At 48.3% G+C, this 13,034-nt stretch overlaps 1 protein-coding gene across 4 annotated transcripts in view; it reads right to left on the bottom strand.

Annotated features, from left to right (window-relative positions):
- Positions 1 to 13,034, bottom strand: part of Prkce (protein kinase C epsilon) — a 524,437-nt gene that overhangs the window by 203,296 nt on the left and 308,107 nt on the right. For all 4 annotated transcript variants that reach the window (XM_075955632.1, XM_075955630.1, XM_075955631.1 and 1 more), the window contains 4 exons: positions 8,227 to 8,386; positions 6,420 to 6,454; positions 5,067 to 5,152; positions 450 to 579 (listed from right to left, as the gene is read on the bottom strand). In XM_075955632.1, coding sequence (XP_075811747.1) covers positions 450 to 579; positions 5,067 to 5,152; positions 6,420 to 6,454; positions 8,227 to 8,386 — 411 coding nt within the window. The remainder of the gene's footprint in view (positions 1 to 449; positions 580 to 5,066; positions 5,153 to 6,419; positions 6,455 to 8,226; positions 8,387 to 13,034) is intronic.

The raw sequence follows: 13,034 nt of genomic DNA, 5'->3' as shown, positions 1-13,034 counted from the left end.
TACAGCCCAGGGGGATCAGTAAGACATCTTACGTGACAATGTCCTAGCATGATTTTCTCCAAGAGTCAGCTTGGAACCAAGGCTGGAGAGAGACAACCACCAACTCATACCTATTCCTTCAGTAATCCAACCCTAAAAATACGCCCTCCCTTCTGGCCCACTGCCTCTTTTCTTTAAATCTTCATTTTGTTTTCCCGAGGTATGAGCCACGTGACAAGGCTCAGCTGCATCCTCCTTGCCAGGTTTCCTCCACACTCATGGGCACTCTCTTCAAAGAGAGGTCTTCAAAGGTACCCAGTCAGGGGACAATGGCTTATCAAGGGTTAATGCTATAGGCAAATCTGAAACCCACTCTAGAAAGTCATGCTATACGGACAGAATGCTTTTACAAAAGGAGAGAGGAGAGGGGCATTGGTATTGGGCTGAGGGGTCAGGAGATTGAGACTCACCTTTACACTGCAAACCCTGCCGCAAGAGGCCCCAGAGCAGGGAGCCACAGTGGTCACAGAACGTGGGGACCTTGTAGTTGTGGATCCCGAACTTGTGGGGCATGTTGACACTGAACCGCTGGGAGCCCACCTGCAGGACAGGAAGACAGAGTATCAGCACCCAGGAAGACAAGGCATCAGCATCCAGCTCCTCTAGGAAGCTGATTGCTCCCTGGATTCCTGGATGGATTGTTAGAGAATCCCATCCTCTGAAGGCACACGTCATTGCAGGCCCCTGAAGAGAACCTCTCCTCCAGCCCAGATTTCCCTTTCATAGTCATCCTAATTCACAAACAAGAGGAGACTGCTTCCCACGCATGCCCCTCCATGACATTAGGCTTCTGCACAACCGTAGCACACAGTTAGCAGCGACCACCTTACACCAAAGTCATCATTCACAAGACATCACTGTGTGCGTTCAGCTCTGCTTGTTCACAGAGGTCTAGCTGGGAGGAGAGAAGCTCCTAGCAGCTGATGAGGGGACTGAGGAGCCTATAGAGTAGCATGGGACAGCAACACAGTATGGAAGATGAAGACAGTTAACAGAGTGACAGCCACTGGTGGGCACCATTGCCTTAAACTCTACTACCACAGCTTGGGGTGGGCTCCTGCTTCCTCAGCGTCACTGACAAGAAAACGAAAGCAGTGTGGGAGTCAGAAAGATGCCCACAAATCCAACAGATGCAAAGCAGGCCCTGTCCCCACATGTCCAACTTCACAGCTCGAGGCTCGTGTCTGCTCTGCTGCTATTTGCTCGTTACTGAAAGGTGAAGGTCAGGACAGACAGGGAGGACGCAGGAAGAAACTTAGGTGTCTGGGATGTGGGCTGAGCTCCGCCAGCAAACCTCTAGTGTGGTCTCATTCCGATTTCCTGTGACCTCGGGTTTCTGACCTGATGTCACAGGAGAGCGGGGTCAGTGGAACAATGGAGGGGAAGAGATGGGGACATGAAGGGTTCCATAGAGCCACGAGTCACCAACCGGTGCAGTCTACTCTTCTGGGTCTTCTCAGAACCTTTGAGAGCTACTCCTTGCCACCTGGTGAAGCAGCCACATGAACCCGCCCCTTCCCAGTCAGGGCAGGAAGCCATGAAAGGAAGACACCGATGACTCTACGGTCAGGGAAGGGGTGTGTACAGTGTATCTTTGATTGTCAGATGAATGTGGCACAGAAAGGCCCCCTTGGAGGACTCGGGAGTAATGCATGCTGGGTGCAGACCCTGATTAGGGTGTGAAGCCGTGACTAGGGGTCCTCGTCACTCAGCTCCCAGAAAAAGCCAGTCCTCCCATGGTACCAGAATGCTACTGTACCTCCTCCATACACGGGCATCCATTAGAATCCCATCAGAGTACAAATTCTCCAGGTATAGCGAGAACAGTTGTGCCCACCACCTTAGGTTTATCAGAGTGTCAAGTGTCAACCATGCGCCTTCCTTTCTGACTCCTAAGGTTGGATGAGGTCACTGTGCCCGCTCTAGTCCTATAGTTCTGAAGACATGGTAGACATGTAATAAGAAGAGAAGCCAACCCACCAGGAATAATTTAATAAATATATGAATGACAGACTAAAGTAGAAAGGTACAGAAGCTTGGCCCACGTGATCAGGAGGCCCTTATGGGGTTGGAGACAGATGTATGAATTTCAGTTGGGATCAACAAAGACTCCAGGCAGCTTGAGAGATGGCTCAGAGTTTACAATCACTGGTTGCTCTTCCAGAGGTTCAGAGTTCAATTCCCAGCATCCAAACGATGGCTCACGGTCATATACAATGAGATCTGATGTCCTCTTCTGGCATGGAGCACCATATATATAAACTAAAATAAATCTTAAAAAAAATATTTTTAAGAAAATCCCAGTGACTCCAAGGTATTAGAGAACAATGAGAAGACAACGGGAGATACATCATCATACCAGAGTCCTAAGGAGGAGCAAACACGAAGACAGCACACACGCAAGTGAACACATTCATGTGGGTATCAGCACACATATATACACTCCTACTGTGGAGTGCACATGGGCAAAACTCTCAGAGAAAACAGAGGAGGAAGAACAGGGTGGGGAAAGAATTGCAAGATTAAAGGAAAAGAAAGGAGGGTTGACACGAAGACAGGGTGTTCTTGCTTCCTGCAACAATAAGGGGTATGCAGACTGTCAGACATGAGACACACGACTGGCCAAGTGCTCATGGTGGCAAAGAGAATGTCCAAGAAGCCCATCATCAGAGCTGATTAGTTTTCCTTTGAGATGAAGTCTTTCTATGTGGCCCAAGCTGGCTTCACACTTGTTATTAAGGTAGGAGCCCTTTTTAGTAGACGCTTCCCAAATGCTGGGAAAGCAGCGTTTGGGGCTGCAAGTGTCTGTGGTGTGTGCAGATGCAGTGTATTCGTTACACTGCAAACAGTGACTCAGAGGAACGGACTCAAAGACTAGACACCCAACGGAGAGGTACTCAGTTGCCAATGTGATGGGGAGAACCGGATGGGCAATCCACTCCACCATACTAAGTAGCCTCACTCGAGATCCTGGCCATTTGTCTCCGGGGATGCAGGCCACATTTAGGGGCATGCATCACTGGGGATATGACTGCTAAATCTGCCAGCAAAGACAGAAGGAAACATCAGGGGCCAGATTAAGTGGGAACTGTGTGTTTCCGATCTCATCTTGCTACTGTACAAATCCCAGAGTCTTTTGGGACATTTCCCTTTCAGGAAGTGAGGAAAAGTTTCAGAAACCTGAGGTTCCCAGGTGATCATACCTGTGAGAACCACGAAGTCTGGGCATATGAGCTCTTTGCTTCTACTGGACTGGGCACAAAGCCTGCCACAAAGGAAGTGCCCAGTAAATAGTCAACGGAATGTTCATAGGAAGGAAGTGGAGCAGTAAATGCCCTATCTCCCTCCGCATCGTCTTGTAAAAGTAAGGCAGTAACAATGTCCTGTAGGTTGTCATCCTAGGTCAGCAGTCAGGAGAGCCAGCTGCCAGGTGGTACGTTATTTTTCCTTCCTTGGGACAGGGTCACATGTCTCTCAGGCTGACCTTGAACTCGCTATGAAACCAAGAATAACCCTGAACTTTGTCCTCTTGCCTCCATCTTCCTAGTGCTGGGATTACAGGTGTGCTGCACCACGCTTGGTTTCTAGTACTGGTGACTGAACCTCGGGCCTTCTGCATGCTAGACAAACTCTCTACCAACTTAGTTGTGGTCCAGGCACTGGTTTTCACTTTTAACCAGGACAACAGAAGCCCTTGTAAACAGCTGTGGAGATTGAGCCTCAGTTTACCCTCAGAGCACAGGTGGCTCGACCTCAGCCTCACGCCTGGCTGCTTTCAGAGACAAACACAAAGCAAGAGGAGACCCAAAGATGAGAATGTCTCAGATGCGAAGCTCCGTATTTGCCTGACCACTTTCAGGAAGTGGACAGAAGGACGGTGTGGGTCACTTCTGGGAACTCAGGTTCTAAGCTTCCTTCACTTTAACCCCAGTGGCCAGCACTCCCAGGGTTCCCGGGCCTGGGTCCAGTACCACGATTGTGCAGTAGTCTTTACAGATGGAGCTGAGAGCTTACCTCTGAAATTCAGCCCAGGCACCGTCACCTCCTTCTCACATCCGGCCTGCCACCTCCCCTCAGCAGGGTCTTCTGGCCTACCAGTGGTACCACTATCTTGATTCTTAGAGGAAACCAGGCTCCCTTGTGGAATTTCACATCTCAGTAGTGCTGGGAATTCCCTTAAAGCCAGTCTGACACCGACTTCTAAGCTTGAGAGACAGGGAGCCAAGGCTCAAACTCTAAGACAGGACACGGCTCTTTCTCGTCGTAGCTATGTGTCCTGGGCAAATTTTGTGGCCACTCTGCTGCTCCTTGTCTCTCTGTGCTAAGACAAAGACAGTAATGTCTAGTCCTCCTTAAAGTTACAATGGGGTGAAATAACATGTTGAAGTGCTTCTGAGTCAGGCTGGGTATGTACTCAGTGACGTCATCTAGTCTCTCTAAGCCCTCCTCGGGCTGCTCAGGCCTCTCTGTTTCTGACTATCTCACTAGGGGATAGCTCCTGCTGTGTGCTGATCCCATTTGCTTATCACCTGCACGTGGACGCGTCACTGTGCCATTTCAGGGTTCCAGTGGGGCAATGAAACAAGACTCCACATCTCAAAGCCAGACATCGTGGCACACACCTTTAACCCCGGCACTCTGGAGGCAGAGGCAGGTCAATTTCTGTGAGTTAGAGACCAGGCTAGTCTATATAGTGAGTTCCCAGACAGCCGGAGCTACACAGTAAGACCCTGTCTTGAAAATACATTAATAAATAAATGGATAAATAAATCTATGGCTCTCCACATTTCACTCATGGTCTGCAGCTCTGGGCTCCTAGTTCACTCTGGCAAAACTAACTTAGAGCTGTGTTCATTCAAGAGGCAGTGCTTCAAGCCAGCAGGCGGTGGTCACCTTTCATTCCTGCTCCATACAAGGAAGACAACGGCAGGATCTCAGAGTGCTAAGGTTCCCTTGCAAAGCAGGGGCAGAGAAGGGAGAGGCTGGTACAGAAGAAAGCACAGAATTCCAGTGTTGTAAATATTTACCTCGTCAGGGGTTTCCTGTTTCTTTAGGCCAGCACACTTGGTAATAATGAGCTCATGACATCGCTTGTGGACGACGCAAGTGCAAACTGCAGATGGGAAAAACATAAGAAGCCCTGAGTGAGGAAGTGAGATTCCACCCGAGATTTAATCAGGTCTCGGCGGAGACATGACCAGAGCTGGGCCCCTTCAGACAATGTCCTAATCTAATCCCCTTGTTAAGCCTTTAATGCAGTGTTTCAAACACTCTGCACCAGGACTCTGGGGCTTCTTAAACAACCCGCAGAAGGAGGAAAGCGACGGTTGACGGGCGATGGTTGACGGGCGATGGTTGACAGGCGCTGCTCAGCTTCCCTGCTGCCATCCGCCGAGGTCAGCGACCACCCAGCTCTCCACGGAGCCCTCTCTATTAAAGGTTCTGTACTGCTCCTCATTTTCCACTCAGGACCATGTCACAAGGACTTTTCATTTGAGGTCAGGACTGGAACATGTAACACAGGAGTCCTTGGGCTTAAAAAAAAAATCTGCTTTCTGATCACCATGTACCAAACTTAAAAGTTTCCATTGACTTTAGTAAGTCTACAAAATGTGACCTGTAACTCTAGCTACAAGGTCACGGGGCAGTGTTAAAAGGAGGTAATAGGTCATAAGTAGTTAAGGAGGTGACTGTCTGCACACATACTGTCCCAAATCACAGCAACCATTAACAAAACCACCCCCAAGTTCTGTCTGAAGTTAGACTCTCAAGGGAGACAGCATGGCCTCCCAGTTCTCCCTAGAGGGGAGTCTCGAAAAGACCACGTCTTATTTCCACCCACCAGACCAACTTGACCTTGCATCTGTAGTCAATTAACTAGAGAAATGGAATCATCAACACCTCGAGTGGGCTCTAAGTGCTTAAAAATGATTCCGTAGCAGAAATCACACAAAGAGAATCATCAAGAATCATGCAGGGTTACTAACAAGCCAGTGAGAGAGTGCCTTCCAAGAGCCGGAGGAGGGGGTCGAGCAGGGGGAACACACAGACCCGAGGAAGACAGAAGACTCCTCTAACTGAAATGTTCCATCTACCAGAAAAAAAACCAAACACTATTGCCTTCTGCTACTGCAGCCAAAATGCTAGGCGAAGGCACTTGCTAGGGTGGGACAGACGGGAGACTTCTGTGGCGTGTGTCGTACAGGAGTGATGGCCAGGCAGTAACGAAGTTGAGGGGTCACACTTCTTAGAGAGAGAGGGGACAATGGAATTGTACACAGGCTCTACACATACTCAACCTAGCAAGAACCTTCTAGAAGGGGTTATCATCTTAACCTAACCACAGGTCCCAAAAGCCAAGTTCCTAAAACGCCTCTTACCTTGACATTGGTATCCCTGTTTTCCTATGACACCCCTGAAAGGAAGAAGATGGAATTTTACTAGGGCAAAAAATAAACACACAAAGCCACCCAGTTCCGGTCCACCATCCATGCTGTCGTGAGTACCGTGGTGTCTGCTGAGCAGTGTGACTTCACTACCACTTGGAGAGTTAGACATGCCTGCCAGGAGGCCCCAGGGACAGCCTCACTTGTGGAGCAGGTACAAGGCCTACTATATCAGGATTTGGTTTCTTGTACAAACACTCACACCGGTAAGGGTAGCAGTATTCTAGAAATCCACAAGGGATCCTGCTTGCTCTGGACAGAAGTCAGTCAATTAAAACATCCCCTCCTCTTGGATATAAAGGACATTCCTCAACTTCTAGCACCAGGGCACACCCCCAGAAGGCTCTGTGATGGTGGATAAGGCTTGCCATTGACTGGCATATATCCTGGGCACCCCAAAGCTTGTCAAGAAATATGGGCAGTCTACAGTTAGGACTGAGGACTCAGTGGTTCAATTCATCATTGGAGGTTCCTTCCACAGCCACAGCACGGTTTTGTGAAGGCTAGTTAGCTTGGAAACAGTGAAACCCAGGCCGCCATGTCCCTGTCCTCAGTGTACCTGAAAATTCACGTCTGCTGCTTCACACTGAGATACCTCTGCTTGACTATACAAACACATTCCAGAGTGCCCTACAGTCCTCAGCCAAGAAGAAGGAGCCACAGGTCATTGGGCCATTCTCCGGAACTAGAAATTGGGGTGTTCCCCACAAGCCCAGAGGAAGATTCAGCCAGTGAGACCATCCACTCATCTCATAACCCACACAGGAATGGTAGACCTGGGACACGGAGTCAGGGCTGCGGGCAAGACACACTGTGGAGAGCGCTGCTTCTGCTTCAGCTGAGGCTGTCTAAGCTGCGTCACTTCAAGTGGCCAAGCCAACCTCAGTGACTTCTAGAACCCAATGGTCCCGTAGAAGCCCAATTCAGATGTTCACACGGAAACTTGGCCTCATTGGCTCTCCTCACTGGATTCCAGTACGCTGATTTCTGCTCCAGCTTCAAAGAGCTCGGAGAATATGCTGAAATGTCTGCTTCTTTTTACTTTTTTAAAAATATGCACAGTAAAATACACTTTTGTAAAAAATATCAGCATCTCATTCCTGTGTGACATTTAAATCTCACACCCTCGCGCCAGCTGTTTTATTAAGGAAAAACCTGTACTGTCACCATCAGATTCTCCAGGGCTGATCTCAGCTTCGCGCTCCCTGATGAGACTTGGGGAGAGCAAAAGGCTTTCCTTATTGAGGTCTGTCTTTTAAACTTTAAAATCAGAGCTCCAAACAAAGACAACACAATTACTATAGAAAAAGCTCTGAATGTTAACACACAGCACACCTGGACTTCTATTAGAGAAACCACTCCTTTGTTCCAAATGAAAACACAATGCTTCTGTCCGCAAGAACATTGCTTCGTTCATTATTTGCTTTCATGGGAAAGTCAGTCTCTCTCTCTCTCTCTCTCTCTCTCTCTCTCTCTCTCTCTCTCTCTCTCTCTCTCTCTGTCTCTCCACACTGTGTAGCTCTCAATGACCTGGAACAGCTATGTAGACCAGGCTGGCCTCGAACTCACTGCTTCCCAAGTGATGGGATCACAGCCATGCACCACCATGCCCAGGAGAAAACCTCTCTCATTTACAACAGCACTACTGATTGAGGTTCACCTTCTCCTGCCCCACACCTGATCCCTGCCTTCTCACTACAGAGAAGCTAGAACCCGGGGTTGTCGGGAGAAAGGAACTTACCAGATGAAATCTCTGCAGTGGGAGCAGTAGGTGGGCTGCCGAAGGTAGGTGGCCATGAACTTGTGGCCATTGACCTGGTGGACCCTGCGCCTGACAGCCCCTTGCCGCTTCCTCGGCCGCATGCGCTCCCTGAACACTCGTTCTTCATTGTCTTTAGGGGCTGCAGAAAGACACAAGCAGAAAGGAGACCACGTGGGTTAGTGCACCTTAACACTGGCCTTCGGGCAGGGGTCGGCTGGGTGGGAGGCAGCCTTGCTGCTGCCAGAGGGGCTGAGGGTTCCGAGGGGGCTCAGTGCTCAGCTGGTAGGAGTGCGCATCCATGGGGATGAACCCTGAATTCGTGTACACCTTCTCATGTCTGCCTGCATCCTCAAAGTCGACCCCATTCCAGACTCTTCTCCCAGCCATCCCATTTCTTCATGCCCCCTTGGCCCAACCTACACATTTTGAGAGTCACGCGGATCAAAGTGTTTAATGTTCAACCTTAGCAAACTTTTAGGTGGTGTGAGCTTGGAAAGACAGAATCAGATCCAGAGGCTGGAGAAATGACTTGGTGGATAAGAGCAATGGCTGCTCTTCCAGAGGACTCAGGTTCAATTCCCAGAAGCCACGCAGTGGCTCACAGCTGTCTACAACTCAGGTTCCAGGGAATCTGACACCCTCACACCAATGCACATAAAATAAAATAAAATAATAAAGTAGTATAAAAAAAGGAGTCCAATCTCTTGCCACGAGTCCCTGCAGGCACCTCTCAATAAATGGGGTCACACTGTTGAGCACACGGCATGGCTGATAGGCTGGTGCTAGGAATCCCTATTGACTCGCTGCCCGGCTCTGAGTCATAGCTATCTAATAAATCTAACTTCTCCCTTCTCCCTCATCTTCAGATTAGAACAATCGATCCTTTTCAAAGGTCAGAAGGAATGAGGGAGGGAGGGAGGGAGGGAGGGAGGGAGGGAGGGAGGGAGGGAGGACGCCACCATGGAAGCAGAGTGCTCCTCTGAAGCTCAGAGCACTGAGAGAAGAGCATCGAATTGGGTCCCTGAAGGCAGAGGAGAGAAGATGGTCCCGGGGAACAAATGCCCAGGTGTGTGAGTGAGTCACAGCATCCAGGTGGCCTGGTCGTCACTCACTGGGAGCCTGCCCTGAGCTCTGAGGCTGCAGAGCTAACACAGCTCCTGATGATGAAGACAGGTTCTGCCTATTGTACCTCCTGGTCTTCAGCTTCCTTGGGATTCGTTGCTAACTGGTGACTATTGCTTCCAAATGTTCCCAGTGACATCAGCTCCTCCTGATGAAATGAGCCTGTCATTTCCTACCCTGCCACATGCAGGGCACTTAACCCGCTGACCAGGTGTCACAGGAATACCCCTGGTGACTTAACGCAGAGATCTCTTGGTGCGTATATATGTGCATGTATGAGTGTGCATACACACGTGTGTGTGCACAGTCACAATATACACAGGAGATCAGAGGACGACTATCAGGAGTTGGTTCCCTCCTCCTACCACGCGGGTCCTGGGGACAGAACGCATGGCATCAGACTTGTCACCAGGCTCCTTTGTGCACTGGGGCATCTCACTAGCCCCGAGCATGCCCTAGTTTTCATAAGAAGAAAGTAAATAACTAAAACTCCAATCTATGTGGCAGGAATATTTGTCACAAGCCGGATCAACAGAACCTAACCCCAACCCTGGCATTATGGGATGGAGATTCTTTTTGACAAAACAAAACCCACGGACAGCAGAGCGCAGCCCTTTACTTCTTCCCTAAGCCTCACCGCAGAACCCACTAAGGCAGTAAACCAGCTCCTAGTGCATCGAAGACACAATCGTATTTACAAGTGTGCCAGTTGTTTGCATCCTGAAAGACTCAGCTTTCAGTTAAAGATGGGAAGTTCCATTTTCTCCAAGGAAGTCTGCCTGAACTCTGGCAGAGTCTCCCCGTGGGCCTCCCCTCTCAGCTTTCTGCAGAGAAGACCGGTAGTTTAATCAAATGTCCCAAACTGTGTTCACTCTGATTTAGAGGGGAAATGTGGCAACCAACGAGGACAGCTGCGTTTATTTTCAGATACCCCTGGCAGGGGCCATGGATACTGAGGGGACATTATAAAGTCATGCAGGTAAGTGGAAGGAAGGCGTCCGTGCAGGTCAAGCTGCAGCCAGGGGTCACTCGTGCACACTGGGGTCTGTCTGAACAGCACTCCCTTCAATATTTTTATTACTTCATCTCCTGCACACATCTGCCTGCCTTTTAAGTTGGATTTTTATGCCAGTGTATGGGGAGACAGCAGGCCATGGAGGCTCAGGTCTAAATTCCCACCACCCAGGAGTCGGCGGCAAGAGGATGGCTGTAAGTTCAAGGCCAGCCTGGGCTACAGAATGGGACCCTGTTCAACTTGGAGTTTCTGTAGTCATCAGGAAACTAGAAAGATGTCATCGCAAATGGGAATGTCTTCGGGGAAGAGGGAGGTAGAACACGGGCTGCACTAAAGTGGAGGGGCAAGCTAGGTGGAAAAGCTTCAGTTGAGAGTCAAGTGTGAGGATGGGGGCAAGGGATGAGGGTCCAAGGGTTAATCAGAAAGAAGGATGTATGAAAAAACCATGTGAAACCTACTATTTTATAGATCAATTAAAAAATATACACTAGGGGTGGGGGAGGACAGTATGCATAACTGGACAATGGCTACTCCGAAAACTATGGGTTATTAAACACAATTTCCAGTATTGGAGAGTTAATGGGTTGTTGGTCAGGGAAACCAGAGGCTCTGCTTTCTCTCTTGGCTGCTCACCAGCACGAGTTGATAGGACTCTTACTGGAGACATTGTGTACCTTCCCTGTAAGACATCAAGCTAGAACTGAGCTAGAGGCTTCCTCTAGACCTGAGCTGATAGCTAACTATTGTGTTGTCTGAAGCAGTAAGGAAATCCCCTAAAACCTTAAAAAAAAAGAGCTGCTGGATGACCCAGTACCCCCAGCCTTGGCTATACCCCAGAGAACGGAAATCAGAAGTTTGAAGCTATGTTTGCTCTCACAGTTTTAATGTAAGCATTGTCTGCATTAGCAAAGACAGAGATGCAACCAAATGTCCACTGATGGTTGGGCAGCTGTGGAGAAATGTGGTAAACGCATAAAGGTGGGTCTACAGGATCACACAGAGAAGGAAACCCTGCCATCTGGGATAAAAGGCATGAAAGACACCATGCTAAGCAAAACTAGCCAGTCACAGAACACAGACTCCATAACACCACATACGCAGGGACTCATCAACAGTCAAACTTAGAGAAGCAGAGAGTAGAAATGGTGGTTTCTAGGGCATGGAAGGAAGCAGAATCAGGGTGATGTTAACGGTACCAAGGTTCAAAGCAAGTAAGACCTAGATGTCTGTCTACAGCATGCTCCTCTTGCTCACAATATTGTATTATACACTGAAACATTTGCCAAGAGTGTGGCTCCTATATTAAAGGCTATCACAAAAGTAAATAAAAAATAAATTTTAGCTTCCATGGCAGGGGCAATGCATAGTGTATCACTTTCCTCTGAGATGAAACCTTCCAACTGGAAGGGAAGCCCATTAAGATTAAGGAGGGTTAGCCAGGTGTATTTGCCCATTCATTTGGGAGGCTGAGGCAGGTGGACCTTTATCAAGGCCAGCCTGGTCTACATAGCTACACAGTGAACTTCTGACAAGACAAGGCTACACAGTGAACACACACACACACACACACACACACACACACACGATACAGGATGTTCTAAGGGGAGGTAAAATGTTCTATCCTGCAGGGAAGCTTGCTAAACTAGGGAGTAAACAATTCAAAAGATTCAGAAAGTCCCTGAAACTGAGCAGAAACATTATGACCTTCTTTTGCAAGCATATAGAAGCTGTAAAGAAGGCTAAAAGACATCGTCAGATGAGACCAGCTGTCTGGAAGAACGTTCAGACCAACTGAGCTGCCTGAAAAAGGCACTCCCCAATTTCTCAGGCTGCCTTTAAGTAAGGTGAGTTCCAGGGTTCCAACTTTCGTGAGCCATGACCCATGTTGGGGTGGACTTTGGTGATATAACTGCTTCTAAGTGATTTCTACTTGTAAGGCTTTACCACATTCGGTTAAGCACTCCTTACTTTGGTCTGTGTTCTGTTCTTTATCTGTGGTGAATAGATGTTTGTTTATGCTTCTTCTCTAGGGAAAGTCATACAACAGATGTGTGTGTGTGTGTACACATCATGTGTGACAGATATGTAAGTGAGGGATACACATCCATTTGGATATGCTATATTAATATTATACCTTATAGTATATATAATTAATATAATGATATATTATGATATACAGTACACATAATCTGATGATCCATTTGGAAATGTAAACAGAGTGACACCATGCCTAAATACGTCGGATTTTATTTCCCAAGAAAAAAAGACATTTTACTTTTTTGTTATTGTTGCTGGTTTTTAAGATAGTGAGACAGTGTCTTCAACACATTACAGGAAGCTCACCCATGAAATCATAACAACATGGTCATATAAACAAGACCTGCACAGCAACAACAGCAGTTGACATCTCAGGATGGATGAGGAAAATCTTACAAGGCCTCACTCCTAGACCGAGAGCTTCAGGCAATCATGGCTGCTATGGGACAAGCTCCCTGACAAGTTGTCGAATCCCAAGTGGTCAGCTCTAAACACACACACACACACTCATATCACACATACCACACACACCAAACACACACCACACACACAACACATGTACACACACAACACACTACATACATACACTACATACACATGTACACACACCACA

The sequence above is a fragment of the Microtus pennsylvanicus genome, chromosome 21 (assembly GCF_037038515.1).
Source record: "Microtus pennsylvanicus isolate mMicPen1 chromosome 21, mMicPen1.hap1, whole genome shotgun sequence".
Classification (NCBI taxonomy): domain Eukaryota; kingdom Metazoa; phylum Chordata; class Mammalia; order Rodentia; family Cricetidae; genus Microtus; species Microtus pennsylvanicus.
The sequence above is the reverse complement of the archived record's forward strand: the minus strand, read 5'-3'. Positions and strand labels throughout refer to the sequence as shown.